This window comes from Syngnathus typhle, linkage group LG8 (assembly GCF_033458585.1).
Source record: "Syngnathus typhle isolate RoL2023-S1 ecotype Sweden linkage group LG8, RoL_Styp_1.0, whole genome shotgun sequence".
In the NCBI taxonomy this organism is placed as follows: domain Eukaryota; kingdom Metazoa; phylum Chordata; class Actinopteri; order Syngnathiformes; family Syngnathidae; genus Syngnathus; species Syngnathus typhle.
In genome coordinates, this window is record NC_083745.1 from 1,332,172 (window position 1) to 1,358,101 (window position 25,930).

Sequence of the window (25,930 nt, forward strand, 5' to 3'; positions counted from 1 at the left end):
AAACCGAGTCCGATTGTCTGGATGATCCTGCCATTCTCAATTCCAGGATAAAGTCTTTGACCTTTGAATGGATATTGACATTAGCCGATAATGTCACTGCACACTGCACTTGCGCCAATGTCATTTCACAGTGGATTGACGTCAAGATTTGATCCGGAATTGTTCACCGACTGCATGGAACGAGATGTTTGAGGTGTTGCCTCGAGTTGAATGGCAAACACCTGGAATGTCAACTCAAAAAGCGAACACGGTAACTAAACCTTTGAAGGAATTCCACGTCATTTATTCCACTCTCGATAGAAATATTATGAAAAGAAACATTCCATCCTAAAAAGTCATAGCAGCGTTGACTGTCAACGCACAAAATCGCCTCCAAACAAGCCGTCATGCCCGAAACGTCCCTTCTGTCCTGCATTTGGGCTGCAATCCAAAGTCCTGCTGCATCAAAGCAGCTGACTAAGAAGCCCGATGATTGTGTGCAACAACCCAGTGCTTTCGCACGTGCGTGTTCTTTTTTTGCTTCTGCTTTGTCATCACCAGCGTGGCTTTTCCAATCCCCGCAACAAAGACAACAATCAACTCTGGAAGGCCCCAGGCTCACAACAAGTTGCGCTCACCGTCAGAGGGGAGGTGCCCGGAGCTATTTCGTCTCCAAGCGCTGATGCGCGGCTTTTAGTCTAGCTTGAGACAGCCAAGGGTGAGCACCCCAGTTTTCACACATTAAAGAGCTGAAGAGCACAAGTCCTCTGAGGGATCCCACCTGAGCGAGTGAGAGAAGGTTAACAACATGTTCAAGACCAGCTACCTGCGCAAGGAGGTGCGCAAGGAAAAGTACGAGCAATCGGATGTCTCCCAGGAGGAACTGGATGACTCGGCGGGCATCTCGGCCATCCAGGGCTGGGAGAACCTCCAGGAGCTCAACGGCCGCTTTGCCCGCTACATCAACCGAGCTCGGGTCCTGGAGCAGCGCAACGCCGTGTTCCGCAAGCAGCTGGAGACTCTTCAGCGCATGGAGGAGGCCAGCGGCTTGGAGGAGACCTTCAAGGAGCAGATCCAAATCAACCAACAGCGAATCCGAGAGCTCACTTCTGACCGCGGCAAGCTGGAGCGAGAGCTGAGGGATGCCTGCCGCATGCTGGATGAGTTCACCAGCAAGTAAGAGAAGGGCCCGCGGCCAGGGTCTCTGCTAATATCCATCCCCTTTACAGATAAAGTCGACTGAAATGTGCTTAGAATTGAAAGGGACCGATAAAAAAATGCTAAGCCTCAAGGGAAAGGTGTTTGTATCCAATCATCCAACAGCAGCCAATTGAGTTTCCATTTCCACGAGTGATATCAGGGCAATTGAAAGAACACAGGCTTTTCCCAAGGCCATACAATCCACATTTGGATCCGCACTAAATTGTGCACTGCACTGTCATAAACAGCCACCTGACTCCATCATTGGCATCGGCATTATTGACTGACAAATGATCTTTTTATGCGGAGCATAAAAAGAACTGTCTGGCAGTGCAAAAAGAGTCCAGAAAATGGCCTGTTGACAAAATTCAAGATAAAAAAAGATCATTTTCAAAATTTGCCATACGGTATCATCTTTTGGAAAACAAACAAAATAAGTAAGGTCGTTTCTCTTGTGGAAGTAAAAACAGCAAAAAAGATGAGAAAAAAAAGGTGGAGCTTACAGGAATTTAGACAGCAGTGACTTTTGCGGTGTTCCAAAATGGCCGCAATTCATTGAGCAACAATGCGACGTTCCGCTCGGTTCCACAGAACATTATCGATGAATACATTGGTAAAGACGGATGGATTTCATCGCATCCACACCTGCTCATCAATGTTGTTCTTAACACACAGTTGTAAAGAAGGAGTATTCCCTTTTGCTTCAAGCCACAAATCATTAATGGAACCCCAAATTGACATTTTGAGATTCTTTTCATTCACCAGGAATTCATTTTGGACTTTGACAGCAAAATAGATATATACATATATAACACAAGGCGATTGGCTGTACACCAATGCAGCTGTTTGGGTCTGAGAATTCCATTGGGTCAGCTGACTTGGCATGTCAAACAACAAAATGCAAGCATGGAAATGCTATATCAACCCTTGCGTCCAGAAAAACAAAACCAGCTACAAAAGTCGTTGACTCATCACTCAATATTGTCACGACTCGTCCCCGCTCGTGTCCATATTGTCATCATTTTTGTTATTGTGCTCGCCCCTCCCTTCCCCTCCTGTGTCACACCTCACAATCAGTGTCGTGATCACCCTCACCTACCTCTCGTTTGCTGTGGTGTATTTAAGTCCTGTCTGCGTGACCCTTCTGTCGGGTTATTTCACGTCTGTCGTTGTTACTGCCGTTGTGTTGTTCCCTCGGTTGTTTTCTGTTTGCCATACCTGCCTGTCGCTCATGTTATGAATTTGCCTGTGCCTGTCTGTTTCCCTTCATGCTCCGTTCCAATTCCCTTTTACCTGGTTCAAGCTGCATTTGGCCGCCCTGCTCCATTCCGATCCTGACAAATGTACTTTATGTTTCTCTTTTCTTTTTTTCCCAGATACAGAAATGAATGTGACTATCAAGAGCAACTACGGTGCTCACTGGAACAGCTAAACAAGGTATTGTGCTAGTTGTCAACAAATTCTATACAATTGTATAAATGCTGATATACGCATGTGACAAATGGTCTGTATAATTTAAATATTGTCTATAATAATATTTCCATACACAGGCACATTTTGCTCAAACTCACTATTAATCAGAATACCATGCTCGGATAGAGCATGGGGTTTGTCAAGAAAATGATTCTCAGTCAATTTCCCCTTGAAAAGAACTGACTGTTCGGATGATGCTACTTACCCATGAGTTTTTATCTCAACTGTGCTCGCCTGTTAATTCCCCTGCAGGAGGCCGACAGTGCTCTGCTGAAAAATTTGGAGTATCAGATCCAGTCGCAGTTTCTACAGGATGACATCAACTCTACCAGAGAGAGACATAGGAAGGTCGGTAATACATGATAGAATATAAATATACAGTAAAGCCCAGAGTTATTCAGATAGGGTCCAAAGTGGCTGATAAAGCGTGCATGCATGCGTCGCCCTTTATGGTAATCACAAGCCAAAACACATCAGCGTTATGGCCTCATAAAATACAATGTTAAAGCGTAGAAGTGGTGATAAAAGTCAGAAAAACAGAATATACGTGCATCCAAATAGCATTTTCATGGACACATTTGAAGGGCCCATTCACCTGATGGGATGTGTGATGCGGATGTGAGATTAAATACGACCATTTCCGATGCGCACTTGAGTAAAGCGTAGAAAGTCAACTTAAATCACTATTTGGCTGTGAATGATTGGAACATATTTGCCAATTTATTATTGTAGACTTTGAATGCATTTGTATGAAGCAGAAATGGGCAATTGGCAAGAGTCATGCATTTGTAGAAACCGTGTTTTGTTCAACCCATTTGTCTTTGTGTGGTTTGCTCTTAACAGAACCTTGCAGAGATCCAGACCTTTGTCAACATTTTGCAGCAAATCAACCAGACTCTTCCGCTTGCTTCCACTGTGTCAGTGGGCATCTCCGAGGTGAGGTCGTGTGTGTGTGTGTGTGTGGCCCCCAGAGGGGACGTTACACCAAATGCTGATGAGGTTAGTGGCCTTTCAGTCCTTGTGTTGCCTATGTGTCCATAATCCTACATGTGAGCAAGGGGAGGTGTAAAGCACAAAGAGTTCAGTGCTTGTCTACCTGCAAATATTTAAAATTCCTAATATCTTAGAGTCCAACTCATCTCAAACCATAAACTGCCAGATAAGCCAACTAAAAGTTCAAATGAATACAATAATATAGCAATTGACCAGAAGGTTGACGTTAGCTTGTGATTTGTGTAACGTTGGAAGAACTAGTGCTTTTGGCAGTTTGATCCCAATTTCAAATTGCACAACATTCAGGGCATTGCAGGCAAATTGACAGCACAAGTCAAAGGTCACAACTTCAACAATAGTACCGTATTTTCCGGACTATAAGGCGCACCATTAATGCATCATGTCAGATTTCTAATCCAAATCAAATCATTCTCCATTTCATCTTTTTTATTTCAACTTCAGATGCAACAAATGACTTTATAATCATAAAATAATGATCCATAGTCTTTTTGAGTCATGATTCATAGTCTTCAGCAGGCCCCTTATGCTTGATTTCATGACACAATGCTTCGGGCCAGTTTGAATTTAGGAATTCAGTCCATATATAAGGCGCACTGGACTAAGGCGCACTGTCGGCTTTTGAGAAGATTTTAGGTTTTTAGGTGCGCGTTATAGTCCGGAAAATAGGGTATTTGTCAAGTTACTGCCTCATGAAAACAACAATGCAAAACATACATGAAAAGTGATTGTTTTTGTCGTGGTGAAGGAGCAAGAGAAGATGCTGGTGCAGAGCAGGTTGCCAGCCCTGCAGAGTCAGCTGGAGGAGTACAAGAGCGCCCTCTGCCAGCTGCACGCCCAAAAACAACGTCTTCAGGCCGAGGTGAGTGACACATGGTCACCATGGCAACTGCGTTTGAAATATTCTTTAAAAAAATTCGTTTGAGCTTATCATTTACGAGCCCATAAATATTTCAGCTGAAATGAGACTGATTCAAAGTCTTTACTTGGAATAACAAGATATTGACATTTTTATTAACGTTATACAAGTGAATAATCAAAATATATGTATTGCACTCTATATAATAATAATAATGTATTTTCAGTTCCATTATTCAAAGTTCAATGGTAAAAAAAAATGACGGAATAAGTACAAGTGCTGTGGTTTGTCATTGACACTGAGACACCACTAGATGCCAGCGTTAGTGCATTGAAATAAAAATATTGGCGTATGAACCTCTCAAGGGTTTAAAAATCGAAATAGTAGAGCCCTTATATTAAGCAACTGACTAAGTTGTGATTTTTTTTTTTTTTTTTTTGGTTAACAACTCATATAGCATTGAATAGGATAGGCTACTGTAGAAGCCAGCAAGAAAACAATAGATGCCACAAAATGTCTAAATATTTGATCATCTGTCATTATGTAGCTAAACTTGGTTTCCAGTTTCCACCATGGTCATATTTCGACTTAATTATGTGCTCAGATTCCTAATGAGCAACACAATATCAAGGACATTCACTGTTGAATCTCCTCAAGGGCATTTGTAGATCTGGCAAATCATTTCATCAGAGCGTCTTGATTAAAAAGGCGTCTGTGTCTCACAGGCGGCAATGTTGGAGCAAACCATCAGGAGCACCCAGGAGGGTTTCGACGACGAGATCCAGCTGTACAACGAGAAAATCGAATCGCTGCGCAAGGACATCGAGGAAGCCGAAAGGGCCCTGGAGAGGCTCACCGGCGAGTGTCGTCACTTGGCCATGTACCAAATTTCTCTGGAGAACGAGCTGGAGAGGTACAAGAGGATCATCGAGAATGAGGACAACAGGTGAGACCAGCGAGGCGCGAGTCCGGAAGTCTGGTTGACGTCTGAATGCTGGCTGACTCGGCCCTTCTTACCGCCCGCTGTATCCCATCACAGGTTAAACTCTGCAATAATCGGCACACCGGTCACCCTGTTCACGACCAATTACCAGTACACCCACACTCCACCTGCCTCAAATCGAGGCAGAGGTAAGTCCATTGTAACCTCGCCTCGACGCTCCCGAGACAACTCCATGACAAAAAAAAATGCCTGTCGCAGATATCACTCTTGCCATCCAAGATATCTCCAACATAAAACCTCGCCAGAAGATCATGGCCAAGAAAGTTCAGAAGAAGAAGGAGCTCACGCCTAAAGATGTGTTTGACACCGGTCCGGAGGATCGAAACGCAGGCGCTGCCGGAGGAGCGGCCCCAGACGGCGAAGCTGAGGTGACGGTAGAAGTTCCGGATGATAATGTGAGGAAGACCGAGGAGAGGCCCGTGTTCTCCGCAGTGTCTCCGCAAGACGTTCCTGACGGAGCTCAGATCAGCAAAGCCTTCGACACACTTTGCAACATTGTCCGAGATCGGATGAGGAAGTACAAGAGACCGGAGCCCATCGCCGACTTCTACACGAAGGGTCGTTACGTCCTCGTCACCGGCGAAGGAAGCTACCCAGATCCTTGCTTCCGCACCACCACACCAACCGCTGGACAAGTTGTAGTCATGATCAAAGATAAGCCTCTTGGACCGCCTCCTCAACCAACTCAACCCATACCTGGTTCCGGACCTGGAATTCCCGCACCTCCTTCCAATATGACTGGAGGAAAGGAAGACAAGGGTGGAAAAGGGAAGGACGACTGCAGTAAAGACAAGGTTAAGAAAGAAGAGCCTGAACCTCGACCCAAAGATCCGGTCCCAGTCCAGCCTTTCTCTGGTCCCAAAGACCCAACTCCGGTCGTGGATCCTGCCCATCCAAAGAAGAACAAGGATGACAATGGACCAAGCGGGACGACTCCTAAATCTCCCAAATCCATGCCCCGCGCCGCCAGCACCAGTTCCAGTTCTAGCAGCAGCACCAGTACCAGCTCCAGCTCCAGTTGCTTCACTCCAGAAGCCGTGAGCTACGAGAAGGTGGTGCTGGAGTCTGTTGAGAAGTTCTCCAACGGCCGCAAGCTTAAAGGTTACGAGGAGACTTCCATGGTGGTGGAAACCACCATTGAGAAATCCAGCAAGAAGAAACATTAGAAGAACGCGCACCAAACAGTCCTGCTCATCTTCCAGGCTCCTCCTTCGACTTGCGGTCTCAGGTTCTGCGTATCTTCCAGGCTCCTCCTTCGACTTGCGGTCTCAGGTTCTGCGTCGAGAGAGTCTTGCTCATGCTTTAGTTCTTTACTGTCTGAAAACTTGGGACAAAAAAAAAAACAAGCGCCGTGCCACCTTCAAGAAAATAAACAAATGAGAAGAAGTATTCCAAAAGTTGTGCTACCCATCGGTCTTCCATCTCCAATTTTCCCCTCTTGAGCTCATTTGTACAATTGGATGCCACTGCCTGCCCTCAGCACCATTTTGCTGTGTCAGAATTTGCTTTGATATCTTCAATAAAGAACCATCAATTATAATTATCTATATTGCTTGGGGATATACCCGATGGGTGGATGCATGACTTAATGACATAAGCAATGGAATGAGTTGTTCCAGTGTCGGATAACCAAGAGTGCGAGTGATATGATGCTAAAAATAAACCGTTAATGTAATGACGCCTCCTCCGAGCCGAGAGTGCTTCAGCTCGCCTGGCTCGTTCTTGCTGAGAGGCAACGTTTGTCTCCTCTTGTGCTTTTTGAGAAGCAACAAAGCAGGAGCAGTGTCCTCTCCATCTGATGCTGCAAGAAGAATAAAACCAACAACCAAGAATTTGGCGGCAGCTCAAGTCGTTTCTTGCTCTGCTTCAAATCACTCGAGGGCTTTAATAAACAGCTGGAGAGATTTATTATAGTGTACATCAAAGGTTATGAAACTCAAACGGAGGAGCACAGGCTTCAAATAAATCACACATTCCTCTCCTCGTTTGGACAAACGGAGCATGTCACAAACATGTCAACCGAAACTTGGAGTACAACCTGTACAACAGTTGGCAGGAGAGACGAGAGAATTAAAGAGTGGAGCCTTTTGGTTTATCTACAACGTGTAAAAGTAGTGATAGTTTCTCGGAGTAGATTACTGAAGGATGCACGGTACTTTTATTGTTAAACATTCATTGGAGGTCGGAACTGAAAGTACAAAAAGCAGAGTGGAAAGGGAGCAAGAACAAAATACACAAGACGGGATGCGATGAGAGAAACACATGCAGGCCGTGGAAGGGGGTGGGGATTTTTCAGTTGCTTTTCCTCAGCAAGCTCTTCAAACTTCTCTCCACGGCCTCGTCAAGCTCCTCCTCCAGCTCCTCCTTCTTGGACATGGCTAGCTTGGACTGGTAGTCGCGCACTTTCTGCTCTATATAAGGGGCACTTTGTGTTCCGTGCAGCATGAGCGTCCATTCCTTGAGGACGCCGCGCTGGAGCTCGTCGCCCTGGAAGCCCACCTCCAGGACCCAGGTCCCGCGCGGGTCCTCACCCCAGGTGTGCGTGGTCATGAAGGGCCACTTATCAAAGCCCACCTTGGAGTCGTTGTCGCGGGGCCGTCGGCTTAGCAGGATGGACTTGGTGCCCATGGGCGAGGTCATGTTGATGTTGAGGTCACCGCGGCGACTGGCGTTGACCGTGATCACCGCCTGGACGTGCTCCAGATAGCGGACAAAGTTGTCCTTGCCCTGGCAGGCTTCGGTGGAGATGGCCAGCACCAGCTTGTTGCCAGACTGGATTTTACTGGAGAAAAATGACAAATGGGTGGTTTCATCTACCTTAAGCGGATTAATATCACGAATGATATAGTTTGCTGACTTTGTCTGTCGGTAAAATTAAATAATCATTTGTCAGATAACGCGATGCAAGCCGAACAGGTTAAGGTGAATCCTGCCTTTGCGGTGCACAAGGAGATCCGTCCCCGCGCTCTCCCATTCCTAGAATGGGCTTGTTTTGAAATTTGTGGAGAACAGGTTGTTGTTCTTTTCCAAGAACAAGAAGAAGCCACTGTTCCCATCAAGGACACAGCGGGGAAGCAGCTTGCAGTGGAGACCTATTAACATTAGAAGCTCCGGCCCACAATGCGGGCAGCTTCAAACGGGAGCGCTCCAAAGACGTCTGAGCTCACCCAAGCGACCGCAGGAGCATCAGAATATACGCTTCTTGGACACTTCATTAGGTACCATTGCACATCGATGCGTCCTCAATTGTAGTCAAAATTTCCCAAAGCGGTCTTATGATTACCAGATGGCGCAAGAGTACAAATGACCTTTCTATCCTCTACTTGTTTGTGTCTGAAGAACACTTGGGCACTGGAGATTCAAAACAAAGTAGTCACAGCATGTCAGCACCTCTGATAATAAGAAGTTCTTTTCCAGCCAAGTAAGTCAGCCAGCGCCGCTATCTGATCAGCGTTCAGAGCGGCGGCGGCGGCGGCGGCGTAGCAAGCTTTGTTGATGTTTATTGCTTTCCCCCACCGAGACGCTCCCATCGGAGGTGGCCTTGTTGTAATTATTTCTCCAGCACAATAGGGGCGGCCGAGCGGCCCCCGTAGTTGAGATGGGGAAAAACGGGATGCATGACAGAGCCTCCATTTGCGCGGCCTAAAATTAGTATGCAAAAGACGGGACATTACCATTAGCGTCTGTTCCTTATGAAGACTCTTTCATGGCTTTTATGGCTTTTTTTCTTCATCTCTACAGCCACTTGTCTTCTATTTTTGTTTTGGAACCATTTCATTAGTGGAGGGTTCCTTAATGAGCAGAGTGTTGGCAGAAGCCCACAATGCTGTGACAAAGCAACCTTCATCGAGGTCTGCATGATTGACAGTTCTTCCAGGCCGGACCATTTAAGGGTCTCTAATGAAGCCAATTAAGAGGCAATAGGCCAGAGGAAAACATTCGCCAGCCCACATGAGGCTCCTCTGAGTCATACTGTCTAATAAAGCTGCGAAGAGGGGAGTCCATGAGAGCAGAGGGGGTGCTGGGGGGGGGGGGGGGCAAAAGGTTAATGCAAAACAGAGGAACAGAGGGAGGCTAGCAGGTAAATGAGATAGAACAAAGCTGCGCTAGCAACAGGTAGAACCAAAGAAACAGACGCATGATTTCAGGGGTGCGCTGCTGTCAAAATTCACGGTCAAAAATGCAATTGCCGTTTTAATAAAAGGGATAGCATTCATTTGAAATGTTTTGAGAGGAGGCCTCAGTCTGTACATTTCATTTTTGGAAGAAACGGGACTTACTGGTTTTCCTGGATGGATCCAGCGACGCAGTGGAAGCGCTCGGGCACAGTCTTCCACTCTTTGGCCATTTTCACCATGCCGCCGGCGTCTAGCACGCCGTAGCCAAACAGGTGGTTGAACTCCAGGCCCACGCCGTTCCTCCTCCACTGGTGGACCTCGTCGTGGAGCTGGTTCCTCTTAGAGGTCAGCACTGAGAGGTGCTGCATGTCTCTCCATGTCAAGTCGGGGCTGGGGGCAGAAAGGGAGAAGAAATGAATCATTACAGCAAAATGTATACGGAGATTGTCGCTTTCAGAAGAAAAAAATCATGGAAGATTATAACATTTACATTCAGAACTGAAATTGAACTTTAAACATCGATTTTTGTTGTTCATGCAGATCCTTTTCAATATTGTGCAGCCGTCATAGGTGCTGCTGTTTTGGTTAGCGTTGATGTCGTTCAAATGAGCACAGCAGTTCCATAGAAACAGTCGCCATAATGAACTGAGATCATTAGTTATAATCCGTTTTGCTTTTGTTTGGTTGAAGTACATGCGTCCAGCAACTTTTGCTTTCCGGCCATCCCATGATTCAAGAGTAAAAACGCTTTGACGGAGCGAGCGCATCCACTCGCTGCCGACAGCGACATCATCATCATGTGTGCCGAGCAAACAATGGTTTCTTTGCACAACTACGCCAAGCGGGTGTCTGTTAATGGCGGGCAGATTCTTGTCAGCGCTTTCACGTGATCAAGGAAGGAAAGACTCTTCGCGCAGAATCCCTTTTTCACTTTTGACATTTCAATGAATTGCGCCATGTTACCGCATACGTGTCATGTACCGACTGTCATTTGTGCGTGCGTAGAAATACTTGCCGTAAACTACACAAGCAAAGGAACAGTATTTCTGTGTATTTTCGATAACTATGAGTCCAAAACATCGTTTCCTGACATTGGCACAGGTACACACACAAACACTGTCTGGCTGTGGCACATTGACCCCCGACCTACCTTTTATTCAGCAGAGACGGACATGAAAAACAGAAAATACTTCCATTCAATCTCATCTGAACCCAAGGACAAGGATGAGACTACATCATATTCAATGAAACAGTTGAAGAGACAATGGAGGATACTTGGGTTCACTGCATCTGCCTGCGACAGATCCAATCATTTCTTTTTGAGCATTTTCTAATTTTCCCGAGAATTGTTTTCAACATTTCCACCTGTTCCCCAAAAAGGAACATGTAAAACTCGGAGCTCCGCCAGTGCTTGAACAATGACAATAAAAACCTTGATAGTCAAAATGGATGATGGAAATATAGAAAACAACTCAGAGCAACAAGAAGAAATAATCCACAACATGCCCTTCTACTAACAAGAAGGTAAAATGAGAAAAGAACAGAGACAGCACATACTTTGCCTCAAGAGCCAGAGCAAAAACTCCAGCTGCTTCTGGAGCTGCTGCTGATGTTCCGGAATGGCGCAGAGTGCAGTTTCCATACAGGTCGGTGGTGGCCTGCATGTAAAGCAAAATTGCTACTGTCTGTGTAGAAGAGCTGAAGAAATGACTCTTAAGAGATTAAAAAAAACAAAGATGGATGTGGAAGTCGTTCTCTGTTCCATTAACCTGCCACTACACAAGTTATGTTCATATTTATTGACTCAACCTTCATTTGCGGTGCTTAATTAGTTGGAATAACAGCCTGACTGCAATTAGAAAGAGAACCCCGGGGAGGACCCTGACTCTGTCAACAGCCCGTGGTCATTTGCATAATGGCAAATACAAACAGGGCTGCCTTTGTACTCCTTTTGTCTATTACGAACCAATTCACACAGTTGTGTTTTTGTAAAATTGTCCCTTTTTATTCATTTGGACTAATTCTTCCCGTATTGATTTGAATTCAGCCAGTTGGCATGTTAACATTTGCAAAAAAAACACTGACTGCAATCGGACGCTTTTAATAAGCATAAGCTTTTCAATAATAGTGTAAAATTCTTAGATTTTTTTTTTTTAAATATTACAATCAAAATGGGTGTCATTATTTGTACTACTGGGTGCATCTGAGCTCATCTTTGCAATGATGCGTCTACTTGAACATATACACTCACAACGCCAGCCTCGGGGTTCCTCTTGCGTCCGTTGCTGAAGGTGGACGCCAGCGTGGATGAGCAGCTCTCGTCGTACAGCGCCGTGCGTCCGTCGTTGATGGCCGAGTTGATGGAGATGGTCCACATGCTCGAGGCGTAACCATCGCAATTGCAGTCGTCATAGCTACCGCCGTCTCCCGATGCCCACACGTAGATGCTGCCTTTGCCTCCTCGACCCTGGATGGAGACGGGTGAATAGAAGAGTTCTGATTTTGATTGGGGAATGTCGTGGATGAGATGTATAATTGGAATTATTAATTACAGGATGCAAGAAGCTCAGGTTGATTTATGTATACGATAAAAATCTATGAGTCGGTTTGTCTCATGGGCAACAACTACGTAAAAGTCTTCATGTCAAATAGAAATAAAAAAAATGACGCAAAGCGCATTTCAGGATATCTTTATTTTTTAGGCCACATTTTGCACTATATCCACCTTCCTCACAAAATTGTAAAATCATTATTATGTGTTGATTCTTGACCTCTCGCTTAGTTGCTTGTACACAAACAGAGTACGCATCCAGCTTTGTCGCTCGGTCATTTTCGAGAAGCCTACACCTGCCTGAGCGCAGTCCACCAAGATGATTAATCAGTCTAGTAATAGGCAGTGGCACTGTTAGCATGGCAACAGTCTGTGCGCCCGTGTGTACGTCTTCCGCACAAGCGGGTGGGGGATCTTTGCCTGGCTACTGTCACGTGGATGGGATCTGCTTCTCATTCACCAGAAAAAAAACACACACCTTGGATAGCGTTGGTAAGGACAATGAAGGTACGGTCGACACAGAAATACCTCAATGGCAACTAAAAACGAAACTACGTCTTGGAAAGCAATGCACGCTTCAAGTTGACGCCTTACTTTGTTGACGCCGTCAGCCATCGCCTGAAGGGTTAACTCTCTGGGTCCATCCACGGTCTTGCCATCATCAGTGGGCCCCCAGCTGGCACTGTAGATGTCGATGACTTGAGGCATATGGCTGATGGACGAGGCCTCGATGATGTCCGTCATGAATGGCTGGTCCAACATTCTAATACCTGGCGTGTGAACAAGAAAGGAAATGAAAGCTGCGGGAGACGCGCGGAGCCATCACAAGTGCCGCTTGCACACATTACGGCGCTCAACCTCGGCATCATGACACATACCCGCCACCTTGGAGTTGTAGGCAACTCCCACGCCGCAGATGTTGTTGTTGGCTGCCGCTGATACTTCCCCGGCACATCGGGTACCGTGACTGGTGACAGGAAGGAGCATCACAAGGGATTAGGAAGAATTTCTAAATTCCAGCAAGGCTAGAAAAAAGGGATGGAGTACTGAATTCTTCAATTCAATGGTATTTTGAGGAAGCCCTGACCGGTTGTTAAGAATCATTTCTACTTTTGTCTGGGTCCAAATCAGTGTGTGCTTGTGTTGCGTCTCTCTCGCCTCCATCCCTCAGCTTCCCACAGGGACCTTGCAGAGAGTCGACCCCATTTCTCCCAGCATCCTTTGCCACTGACAGGAAGCTATTTATAACAGCCGGCTGATTAGCCAAGTTGCGCGCTCGCCGGTCTCAGAGCTGCCGCGCTGACAAACGCATTTCTACACCCCTGAATATATTTCTTCACAAGTCGCAGAGGGACAAGGCAAGCGGGATAAAGCGCTATCAGGGACAAGGTCGCCGAAGCGTGAACGTGGCTTCTTGATCCACCGTATCTTGGCAGCAAAAACAACTATGGTGCTTTCTAGGGTTCAGACAACAATAGCTCTGTTTATACCACACCGTTATGTCCTAATGGAACATAATCACTCGAGAGCTGCTGAACTCTAGGGAAAGCACACAAAAACATTGTGTGCGTGTGTGCGAGTGTATGCTTGGATAAACAGAGGGCGGCTGAGTGAGCTACCTGTTGAACCAGTCATCTGTGTAGCGTGGAAATGGGTAGGGGTCATTGCTGCTGAAGTCATAACTGGCATCTGCATTCTGAAAAGACCAAATTGACGTGTTCACAAAGAGAATACAGAAAGCATTTTGTTCAGCTCTTGGTCTATTTGGCCAAATGTGTGTTGAAGTTATGGTATTCTGTGTTTTTATGGTTAGGGGGGGAGGAGCCACTTTATGACCAACCTCCATGTGTCGAATCAATCTTCATTATAAGATAATAAGCTCTTGACTGTGGCACAACATTTATCATGCAGATAGAACAGTGATGCCAATCCTCTAATCATTACAAATCAACAGGAAGTACGGGGGTTGCACAAATTCGGATCAATCCCGGGCGGGGCCGAATTGCATGAGACCGAAATGTGATAGGAATCCAAAGAACTACAGAATAGAAAAAGAGGACAAATGTCTTTCTTGGAACATTGTGTCATTAAGGGCTGTGCTGCCTGCTGTGAACTCCCGTTTTATTCCTCATATGTGAGTACAGCCAAATGTTCATTAGCAGGGAAAGGCATCAGATCGATTAGCGGCCATGTTGACTGGATTGCACCTCTATCATTATCTCAGCCCAGGCTGTTATTATCTTTGCCCATGCAACTTTTGTTTTCTCAGAACCAGTTACGGTCTATGAAAGGTTAGTTTCAGATCTGCCGTTTTCGAGAAACACAGCTGATAACTGACCAAGGTGAACGGAGGTCTGGAACATATTATGTGCTGAGGGTTAACTTGGGAAGATGTCACTGATTCTAAACTCTACAGTCATTTTTATACTGTTTGTTTGTTTGTTTTATTTCCCAAAATGTATATAGGAACATAAATTGTCAATAATTGAGTTGTTACGAACAATTTTGCCATGACCTATTTTTCAGCAAGTCCTAACATTTCGCCCCAATAGGACATTGTTGCTTCCAAAAGAAGATGACAAATGAAATAAAAAGGTTTTCATTTTCGAGGGAAATGACAAGCAACAGGAGACAGCTCGACTGTAGTTGTAGCGCTCGCATCCATCCACTGCATTGAAGTCAACTCAAATGAATAGAATGCGGGCGGCATTGCTCATAAATCACCGTCTAATACGGGACAAACAAAAAGGTAGAGTTATCGCGACTGATAACATTTAATCATATTATTTTATTTACATAATGAGATAAGAAGCAAATGCTTATGAAACTGGTTGATAACTGCTTGCTTTTCCATTCTGACTTACAGAAAACGGATAGATGGAAGTTGCAATGTTGCCGCGGAATAAAGTTGGAATGTTACGAGAAATTTATAGTGATGTCAACAGACGCATTTTGTCATGAAGTTATAAAGTTGCTTTACTGTCCTTGGTGTACAGTTTCTGAGTCAAGACACCGTGAATAAAAATGAACTCGCTTCTTCAATCTTTTCAAACAGCACAACAATCACAGGCGTGATAACTTGTCGTCATGGCAACATCAGCATCCCCCCGACAACAATGTAAGTCTATTACAAGACTTTGAAAACAAAAGGGGGGGATCTATTTATCATCACTGTGTGGTGTAGACCTATTTTCCAAATGGATAAGTGTGGAAATACACTGAGTCATCCTAAATGATCAAAATGACTCCATTGTTCCGAAAGGCACAGTGTCATTTAGTCCTCGGCTAATACAAGTGTGTCGTTGTGTTGTGTACCATCAAGGTAGCGAGCGCCGCCTGCTCTTCTATCACCCCCGCTTAGGCCCACTGTCATTTTTGGGTCAAGGCCGGTCGCTGTTCACAGGCCAGAATTGAGGAGGGAGGCAAACACTGGAGTAAGGCTCACGGGAGGATGTAATAGGGGCTGGATGAAGCGGCTTGACTTTTATGGGCCAAGAGGGACTCCTTGCTTGGCTTTTTATCACTGCGAGCAGGCTGGCATCGGTGCGTTTGCAGGATTTCAGGTAACAGATGGCGGCACATTTACGCCGTCGCATTTTCCCATGCAAAATGGTGGAAAGCCAGTCGGAGTATTACAATGTTACTTCTTACTTCTGTAATGGCGGCTTCCGTAATATATCTGGACAAAAAATAATAAGAATTGTACCCATGTATAATGCGCACCCCAGATTTTAGGACAATAAAAGTTAAATTTTGCGCATTATACATGGAAAAAAACGGTAGTTGTTTTTATGTGTGTATGGTTCTATTAGTGCGGGTGTTACTTATTCTAAAAATAGTATCGAGCTTTTGTTGCCGCAGCGCCATCTGCCGGTTCAGCTAGGCACATGCCCCAAACACAAAACTGCAGTTTTGGCTGCAAACATTCTGGCCAAATAATATCTCATTTCCTTGTTATGTCATCCTCCCACTTGTCCTTTAAGCTTTTATCAGTATGCTGGAGGCAGAACATCACATTATGCACTACCCTGGCTGGCGTTATCTGCCCTGGTGACAGATCGGCCTTCCAACGTGCCTGCCATCGCCGACATTAACATTATACAGCTCGGTCGGCTGTCCTCCTGCGTCCTCTACCAAGCATGACAAGGAGACCCGGCAGGCATGACAGCGCCTGGGAAAGCACCTGCCATCGGCCAACTGGATCGCCCCCCCCCTCCCCGTTCTGCTCACTAACAGGAGCTTGGGAACTTTTGCAAAAGGAATAACGAGGTACTCACATAATTAGATGCCAGGTCTGGATGGAGATAGTCAATGCCTGAAATATAATTTTGACATGGATATTAGGAACAGCTAATCATGTGACACAGTGATTTAAGAGAGTAACGTCCTCTGTGTTTTGCATCATATATATCAAACAATCCTCATTTTCCTCACCCAGTGTAATAAGATTCAACACAAAGGCAATGAAAATCCTGCCATGACAAAGCTAATCATGCTTTGTTTTGATTGACATTGGCAATCACTGACATCTTCATCTACCAAGGGAACCCTCACAACCGTATGCTACCAATTTCTGTCTGTGTCTGTGTTTATTATATTGGTGTCAAATTGTATTCAAACAAGCTAAGATATCATTATAATACCGTGTGTATTTTATTTGCTATGTCAAGACACGTTAAGCTGTAGCTAATGTATAATGTGAAAAGGAACTTGCCATCATCCATGATTGCGATGGTGACTCCTTGGCCTGTGTAGCCCAGTTGCCAGGCCTCAGCCACATTAAGATCCAGCCCGGGGGTCCCGTCTGCTTGGCCAGTGTTGATCTAATCACGCCAAATAAGAATCCATGACTCATATAGCATTGAAGGTGGAGAGAGAAAAAACAAGATCAAGGAAGACAAATGTGGGTGGGATGCTTTGGTGAAGGTAACGTCTGAGATAACGGCGCATCTCGCAAAAGACGGCCTGGGCTGTGTTCCGCTGATGAAGGAAGAGCAGCGAGCTAGCTTGCAGCAGCCGTAAATGTCACACTTGTCACTCAGGCTTAAACGAGAGGGGCCGTGTATTGGCATGGCTAATTAAAGTGTGACTGGGAAAATGGATGCTTATAATGGTTGGGTGACTCACCAGGTACCACTGTTTGGTGAACAGCGGGTCACTTATGTTCACGTCCATGTCGTCTATACTTCGGTAGCCGCGCTTCTGACGGTCAAAGCCATCTTGGTCCAGAATGTTCTTCACCTGGGAAAAATTGAAATGACCAGAGATTTGTTTTTCGAAACAGCGTCCAGCAGCTGGCCAATTTTACATTATTCAGCCATGGAAACGCACTTGCAGTTCCTTATAAATGTTCTCTTGTGCAGTGGTTTTAAAAGGAATGAGATTTGCCACTTCCATTGGCTAAAAAAGCTAGCCTAAGCTGTGTTCATGCCCACAACGGCGCAAAAGCCCTTTTCTTGCTGCAGTAACTCCAAGTGAGCAAAAACACCAATCCAAAGCCAAGTCCACTCACAATTGGACCACGCTTTGCTCACCCGAGCATAAAAAAAAGTGTGATGTTGACCATTACTTGATCCAGACAGGGATTGTTTACATTTGGAAAAGACAAAAGATACGTTTTTTGTTGTCGCCTGTTCCTCAAGAACACAAAGACATCTAATTCTTGTCAGGGCTTTAAAATGTCCTCCGGCACATACATTCGGGTGACTCAATCCCGTCTGGTGTGAACGGGGAATAAAAACAGGCATTGTGGGTGTTTTTTACTGCCACTGATAGATAAGGCAGTATAGAGCAGCACTCTACATGGCCTTTGAAATCCTATTCATCTTTTTACAATCGGGAAGCGCCCAGCACACGCCGTCAATCAGACCATCCTTCCAATGACAGCGCCAAATACCTATTTGAAAGTACACATGGTGAATGCAATTTTAGTAACTCATTTCACATTGTTTGCCATAAATACAAAAGAATTCGCTCTTCAATTTTCACACAATGACTATAATTATATTCCTGAGCTAAAATAGCCTGCTGACTGCTTGCGTAACTGTTCCAGGAATGCAAGCTCTGGGCATTTTAGGACTCATACAGATGGAAGGTAAAGGTCATGAAAGAAGTGGGTCATTGTTCTCCACTATTTTATTCCTACCAAACCTCTCGGGGAAAGTAGAAAAATCAATATAACCGTCCCCTGCAGTACACTCGGTGCTTCTAGGAAGGCACAAAATACAACCGCGTAAGCCATGGTGACATTTTAAAGATAATGAAAATCTCCTCCGCTAATGGTTTGGTTACTGTCTTTTTTTAATGCACTTTGAAGGCGGTTAAACATTAGCGCTACAGGACTTGAGTATTACAGTGTTCTTGTAGAATGCATATTGTATTGAGTCGAGGAGGACGGCAGGGAAACACTCGACACCGTCATATGCAGGCCACATAAAATCAGTCACGCATCAGAGCCAGTAACTGTGGCCGTACACAAGATGAATATCACAACCCCATCAAAATGGCAGGTAGGCCTCGTGCCTAAAAATAACAATATGGTGACTCTTTATACTTTGAAAGATCTCCCCCCCCCCAGTTAGAGCAATTCATCAAATACCTTGAATCATTTTAATTGGAGAAAAGGTTGGAGGAAAATATCTTACTTGAAGCTTCCAAGTACAAATTTTATTTTCTGCGTATCATCCAAACATACTGCGAATTATTCTTTCTTTTTTACAACAAACGCATATTAGACAACTAACTGCCATTTACTCGGCATACACAGCGTCATCGCTGCACCTACGGTTAACTAAGTAGCACTTATCACATAAAGCTACACGGGAAGGCGTTTGAAAGCAAGAATTTCAAAGGGAACGAAACACATAAACACAACCTTTGCAGAAATCGCTTCTTAAAAGGCACCGAGCTCATAAAAAGATAGTGGATGATAGTAGTTTGTGAGTGACTAAGTGGCATTCAACAGAGGAAAAACAGTTTAGATGAGTCACATAGCAGCAGCAGCTCAGAGGTTTTGACGCTAAAATGATCATAACTTCAATAAATCAAGCTCACGGATTACGAGCGGCAAACATAAATTGTATCTGGATTCATGGAAACTAATTCAATTCATGAATATTTGATTTCTATTTTTGTTCCTATAGTAACATTTAGGAGAGTGATTATTCCAGGCCAATGTTATTGATTTCAATGAGTCTTAGAGTACGTTAATAATGAAAGCCACTTCTTGCATCATTGTGGTTCATTGTTTCTCGTATTGGGGCAATGCAATGCTATGCAATGGAAAGCAATGTGTTTGGATTATCAGCCTTTCCAATTCATTGTTTCTCTTCCTCCATTTTGGTGCAATTATTGAATGTCATGTCATGTCTTCACGTCGTTACCCTGCTGTCTTCCTGGAGCCGCTGTCTGCCTCCAATGCTGCGTTTGCTCCGCCTCTTGGAAGAATCCTGAGGGTAGAAGTGGTAGAGCCCCTTTCCAAAGGCCACCTGAGTAAAAAAGGGGCACAAAGGCGATGAATGAGAGAGGCTTGAAAGCACGGCCCAATCGACATGTAATGACCGCACAGCAATAGGGCGGAATGGAGAAAGGTTGAAGAAAGGAAAGGGCGCTGATTTCCAGGTTTTCATGAAAGAGGGACGGACGGGAGTCTATTTTGAGGCATGGGTGTTCGAATAAAATGAGAGCAAGGGAATGAGATGCATGACTCTTTTTTCCCCCCCTCAGGCACAGTGCCCAGATTAAAGACCCCCTTATGCTAGAAGACGGTCGTCTAAATTGGGGCAGGTCAATCTTTGATTTAAACGCTCTCGGATGAGCCTGCTGCATTGCCTGTGACCATGACGTTGATGATCATTGTTATTTTGCACAAAAATAAAAATGACAGGACCTGCACACAAGTCCATTTGCCCTTATCTTGTTAATTAAGTAACGTTTAAAGAAAGCAGTTATTGTTTAATGGCGCATATCCCATCCAGACAAATATAGCTGCCGATTACATAACCTGTGAAGGGAGGAGGGAGGCAAGATGGGCAGGGGCTTGCTCCATTGTCCAAGAAAATGAGCTAGCAATCACACAAATACCACTCAGCAAATGTTACAATGATGATGTACAGATTGACACATTTTTAATACACAAGATTCAGAGTCAGAGGAGGAAATTTTGTGCTGTACGCATCGCTGGCTGCAACATTCCCCCCATGAGCAATTTCACACACATCCATTTTGACAGGCCCACACACTGTTAAAGGCAGAAGTGTGTGTGTGTCATTTCTTCTGCTCCATCATGGAGGCCTTGTTAGTGTTTTGTTCATATACAGGGCACGTTATCCAGACATTCCATGTCATGTCTTCAGGGTGAGTAAAATGTCACATATAGGGATTGACGCGTGTCTATGTGTGTATGTGTGTCTCATGACTTTTCAAAATGTGTGTAAAGCGGAGGTGGGGAATGTGTAAGGCCGGATCTGTGTTGGTAAAATACTGATTTTATATTATTACTATTATCATTATTATTAACAGGAGACGGGTACTTTGATATTATATTTAACTATGTTTTGCATTTTTTTTATTAAGAGAAAATAGTAAAATAACTAAACTGTGTCAATCACAAAATATTTAGTTTTATAAGTTATTTAAAATCATTTAACGTCCATTTACCTTTATTTTCATGTTTGTATTACTCTAAAAAAAAAATTAAATATAGGCTTGGTTTCATGATCTTTATTTAGATTTATTTTCACACAAAATCATATTTTTATGTATTTTATATGAAGCACAATTTATCCTTCATTGGATGTATTTTCCTTTATCAAATCAATTGGATTTTTGTTATTTATTTCATAACCATCGTTGATTAGTTCATTGTCTGTTTCTTTTTTGATCTTTTTTCACATCGAAAAATGCAATAGAATTGCTTTGAGTCCCATTTATGTCCATCCAGTAGGCACGCTACCTATAACCCAGTCTGCCTTGTAGTGGGATGTGACGTCACCACATTTCACAGAAGTGCATTGGAAAACAAAACAAAATGCTTCGAAGAAAATCATATTTTTAAAAAATCAATGATTCTATGTGAGGCTTTTTTTGTACCTTGCGAGCACTCTGGTAGCCGTGTTGTGCTGCAAGTTGGTGCGCCTCTTCCTCCGGCGCCTCCTCGTGCAACTGGACCACAACATGCTCCGTGGAGTGTCTCTCCGCAGCCTGCGTCGCCGTCGCCAGCAGCAGCAGGACCAGCAGCAGCGCGTTCAGCAGCACCATAAATCCCACGCGTGTCCCCGCACGGTGGGGAGATCCGTGCATCGTGACCGCCTTGTGTCAATACCGTCTGTGCGTGCGTGTTTGTGTGCACGCGCCTTCTTGCCTGGGCTGCCCGTCGGCTTGTGTTTGGATGTTAAGGGGGAAGGATGCTCCTGGTGAGAGAGGAGGGAGGAGAGGGGAGGGGAGGGGAGGAGGAGGAGGTGGAATCAGAGGTTTTGCGCGCGCATCTCCTTCGCAAATTGGTGTTTCCTCTCCTGCTGCCCGGGGGTGGGGGGGCTCGTGTGTGCTGCGTGGGGCAAACGTGCATCCTCAGCTTTGTGTCCCTCCGCCTCCTCCTGTTGGGCTTTCACTTTCAGCACCCTGGAGAGCTCCTACGCTCTCATTAAAAACCACGAGGATTTTGAGCCTTAATAAATAGGATTCCGCTCTATTCGCTTTCTCATGATCCAGATCTTGAGCCCACCAGGGCAGTATTAGGTACACGTGCAGAATGTAATGTGCTGGTCATAAATCAAGGTGCCACTGTACCCATGGGGACAAAAACAAAACAGTTATATACCTTAGCTTTAGCCCAATTAAAATATACCAGTGCTTTTGTAACGTACGGGGATCACGTCTTCGCTATGAGCTCACGACTGGTCTTATAAGGTTTCACAGATCGCAGACATCCGTTCTAAGCAGTTTGACCTTCTCGGTCGGAATGGAGAAAACAGCTGGAATGGCGTATAATTGGATGTGAGCAGCAGGTTGTTGAAAAGAAACAGGAAGAAAAAAAAGAAGCCTTCTCATTAAAATGCTGCTGCTGCTGCTGCTGCTACTAGCTAGACACACTATGGAACTCGACATGGTAGTAGATTCTTTTAGAAATGGAGGAATAGCCCCTTTCTGTGAGGTACATGCAGTTAAGAGAACACCAACCACTTTAACAACTGATGTCATGTTAAATAACATCCCCAAAGTTGTTTGAAACAGTGTAGGCTGTCTACTAATCACCGTTTGCCGCCTCCCCGGAGGTTTCCTCCCACACGACTGCCACTCTGCAACCGAGAGATTATTTGCTTAGCTCGGACAAACGAGCCAGCGTCTCCGTTATGCATTCTATAAGGAGACACCGCACAGGCTCGTATGGAAGAGATGCATCACAAATAATTGATGTTGCGAGAGCAGCGAGTCTGCACGGGATCGGAAAGGCACTCTCAAAGATGATTATGTGTCCGCTCCATGCGCTGAAGGTTGTGAAGTCAGCATGACACAGTGGGAAGGAATAATGATTATCACTGATGGGAAAAAAAAGTGATTTTGCAGGTGAGGTATAACAACACCATCTCATTGATATCAAATGAGAACATCTCTAGATTTTGGTGCAGCTTTATAAATCCTTTTCTGATGAGCTGCCCAGCAACAAGCATAACCCAATGATGAACCAAAGAGCAATCGGAATAAACAGCAGTACTGGCCACTGGAAAGAAAGCTATTTTCATTTTTCCTACATGCTGCAAGAGAGTGCTTTTAATTGCTTCAGCTATCGGCTTCAGTGAGAACACCGAAAAAAAAGATGACACAGCAGCTATGTACATAGACACTGATATTCGATTAAGAATCAATCTTGGTCATGGCTTCAGGGCGCACCCCATCGTTCGGCCCAAAGTCAGCTCGAGTGAGACAGGACCGACTGCTTAGAGATTCTGATTTGGGGGCATTTTGACCCAGAAATGAGACACCTGATAACGGTGATAAGTGATGAGGGAAAAAACGGCTTAACACCGCACGTCCATTTAGAGGAGGTTCAATTCGATACAGTTCCATTAAGTCGCAAGCTCGGAGTGAGAGAGGCATTATGGCTACTTTGCACACTGGACTTGACACGATGGATCAGGCAGGTCGATTCTCTCTCTCTCTCTGTGTACTGAGCTTCTTCAGGTGTCTGCCACTGTGAGATAAGATGGCAGATATGAAAAAATAATAATAAGCACAGAACAGACTTCATTTCGGGGGTGGTGTCATTTCCCTGTCACCGCGTATCTAGCATTCGATCTTTCAAATTTTAGAGTGTGCTCATTTCAAATGGTTCAGTATTGAAGGGAAGGTTCTTCCTTTAGATGACATCACATGGCGATCTAAAATGGTGGCAAACATCGATATACCCATTCTATTGAAGTGAAGTACTATGTATGGCAGTGGTGGTGCTGTTTACATTCTGTGAGCCCACACGGGCCAGAAACTCTCCTGTCATCAACAAAACTGGTCATTTCGGTGAGCACAGCCCATGGCTTTTATTTTCTCAAGTCCACTGCTGTCTAAAGAAGACTGTTGAGTGTATTTTCATTGTCTGCAAGTTTATTTTTCGTGTTTGTGTTCTCATGGATGTGACCTGGATATTTTGGCTAATTCCAGTCATGTATTTGCAGTTGAATATTCACTCATTGAATTCACCTATTTGTTCATGTGCTTCTGGATTGTGCAGGGTTTTGTTGTAGATAAATAGACTTAGAGTAGAAAATTCCGCAATTGTCCATAGGGCGGCCATATTGGCAGTGACCATGTTCCTATCGAGGCTAACAAAATACATTCACTTATCAACGCAGTAAGCACCGCTGTCATTTGTTACTGTATTGGGTGTTTATAGCACACACACACACAGAAAGACATAAAATAATGTTGTTCGTTTGAAATTTTCAACTGATACAGTTTCAAACAAACCTTTTCCAACATTGTCACTGCCACGAATGTATTTGTATGAACAAAATAGATTAGGGCTAGTATGACTAATACAACTAATAGTCTACGCTGAAGCTCAGCAGGTGAAACAAAAACACGATTCCTTTGAAGCATTTGTGTCAGAGCAAGCCACTCACTCACCTGCGCTGAGAGCCGCCCGCCCGCCAAAGCTGCTGCCACCTGCTTTGTTATTCAAAGCCTACTCCACAAGCAAATCCACTTTAATTGGAAGAGAAAAACAAGCGCGCACGATTCCGATTATGCATAATCAAGATGATTAATTCCCTTTGCGTGTTGCTTATTTTCAAGGTGAGCATTCAGCGCTGCCTAATGGATGCGCTACACAGAGGGCGATTAAAAGACACAGCTGAGCTGCACAGTTTGCAGCAGGAGAAAGAAGGTACTTTCAAGCACCATGCTGTCATCATTTGATTTCTCTCTGTGTATTACCTGCAAATTGCTACTTTGCTAAATTTGTTTTGACCTTGTTTGGAAGGAATGAACACATCACAGCGAGTGGGAGCCGCCGGGTTCGTCAGAACGGTAATCAGCCGCACCAGCAGGCAAAGTTGACGTCTTGATGTGATGACTGCAGTGGTCTAATTGTCGCGGGCCACATTGACACACCTGCAAAATCCTCCATTGGAACATTACTTTGTCAAAGTGGTCCAGCAGAGATAATCTACCCCACTTTGTGTTCAAGAGTCCATGAAATTGTACTCAGTGTTACCCACCTTATAATAATATGACTTCATTCACACGATCAAATGAAAAAAACTCAGAGTAGGCCATAAAACCAACACATCCAAAACACCCGTATAATTTGGTTTGTTCAGTTCAAGGGGTGTGTTAGTTTTCCGAATCAAGCCTCCTACGAGACACACTCATCCTTCACCTCAACTGGAGCTGGGGGTAATTACCCGGCTGAAAGTTTGGCGTCGCCTTTCCTGCGAGGAGTCTGACGACAACGCGACCTTTGACGCACGGCGGCCAGTCATCAGCATGAAAATGGGCATCTGCGGTCTGGCCGGCGCGGAAGATCTTGACGAGATGTGATGACGCTCTGTCTGTTGAGGACACAAAAGAGCAGCAGCAGCCTCCTCCCATGTTCTTTCCATGAGGACATTAGCGCTAATGGTAATGCAACCTTGGACGTTACCAAGCTGCTCTCCAGTGCTGGCCCGTACTGTTGTCCATTAAGAAGGGCAACAATAGCCATTTTTGAGTGAGTTGAGCCAGGGCGACCAAATGCAGCTTGTATTGAAGGGAAATGGCACGACTCGTCCCCAGTTGCTGTTACCATGGTTTCTGTTGGCGTCGCCCCTCCCCTTCTGTGTTACCTCAATCAATGTCATCAGTCACCTGCCTCTTGTTACCTGTCTTGTATTTAAGTCCTGTCTGCCCCTCACTCCACTTCCTGTCGGATCCTTGATGTCGTTCTTGTTTCTTTTGGTTCCTGTCTTTGCCAGTTCTGTTTTGGTTAGCCAGTCTGTCGGTCGGTCGGTCCGTTAGGTTATGTCACTTCTGTTAGTTTGTTCCCCTTATTCTCTTTTCCCTTCAATAAACCAAGCTGGTCAAAGCTGCATTTGGTCGCCCTGCTCAATTCCGATCCTGACAGGAAAGGGAGTTGGAAGGGAGGCAGGTGGGTGGGTGGGGAACCCAAGACACAGACGGGCGGGATAGACACTCACGGCCAGCAAACAGACAGACCGACAGACAGAAGTCCACTTGGACAGGGATACAATTCTGACAGGAACACC

At 44.9% G+C, this 25,930-nt stretch overlaps 2 protein-coding genes across 2 annotated transcripts; one reads left to right on the forward strand and one right to left on the reverse strand.

The window, feature by feature from the left end:
• Nucleotides 1–691: 691 nt before the first annotated feature.
• Nucleotides 692–6,994, forward strand: LOC133158283 (filensin). The gene is made up of 8 exons (XM_061285380.1): nucleotides 692–1,155; nucleotides 2,556–2,616; nucleotides 2,905–3,000; nucleotides 3,496–3,588; nucleotides 4,412–4,525; nucleotides 5,248–5,468; nucleotides 5,562–5,653; nucleotides 5,724–6,994. The coding sequence occupies exons 1-8, from the start codon at nucleotides 788–790 to the stop codon at nucleotides 6,689–6,691; spliced, it is 2,013 nt and encodes a 670-aa protein (XP_061141364.1). The 5' UTR covers nucleotides 692–787; the 3' UTR covers nucleotides 6,692–6,994.
• Nucleotides 6,995–7,393: 399 nt separating this feature from the next.
• Nucleotides 7,394–21,560, reverse strand: pcsk2 (proprotein convertase subtilisin/kexin type 2). Its single transcript, XM_061286032.1, has 12 exons — nucleotides 21,285–21,560; nucleotides 19,577–19,681; nucleotides 17,322–17,435; nucleotides 16,909–17,017; nucleotides 16,472–16,509; nucleotides 13,814–13,890; nucleotides 13,073–13,161; nucleotides 12,789–12,964; nucleotides 11,895–12,110; nucleotides 11,201–11,301; nucleotides 9,806–10,033; nucleotides 7,394–8,307 (listed from the first exon to the last, which is right to left on the reverse strand). The coding sequence occupies exons 1-12, from the start codon at nucleotides 21,492–21,494 to the stop codon at nucleotides 7,818–7,820; spliced, it is 1,953 nt and encodes a 650-aa protein (XP_061142016.1). The 5' UTR covers nucleotides 21,495–21,560; the 3' UTR covers nucleotides 7,394–7,817.
• Nucleotides 21,561–25,930: the final 4,370 nt, after the last annotated feature.

Excerpts from the sequence above, each read along its gene's own strand:
- pcsk2 (XM_061286032.1), bottom strand. The coding sequence starts at position 21,494 with ATGCACGGATCTCCCCACCGTGCGGGGACACGCGTGGGATTTATGGTG. Across the intron at positions 19,682-21,284 it reads GCTACCAGAGTGCTCGCAAG|GTGGCCTTTGGAAAGGGGCT; the intron begins GTACAAAAAAAG and ends TTTTTTACTCAG. Across the intron at positions 8,308-9,805 it reads GGATCCATCCAGGAAAACCA|TAAAATCCAGTCTGGCAACA; the intron begins GTAAGTCCCGTT and ends ATTTTTCTCCAG.
- LOC133158283 (XM_061285380.1), top strand. The coding sequence starts at position 788 with ATGTTCAAGACCAGCTACCTGCGCAAGGAGGTGCGCAAGGAAAAGTAC. Across the intron at positions 3,001-3,495 it reads CCAGAGAGAGACATAGGAAG|AACCTTGCAGAGATCCAGAC; the intron begins GTCGGTAATACA and ends TGCTCTTAACAG. Across the intron at positions 3,589-4,411 it reads TGTCAGTGGGCATCTCCGAG|GAGCAAGAGAAGATGCTGGT; the intron begins GTGAGGTCGTGT and ends GTCGTGGTGAAG.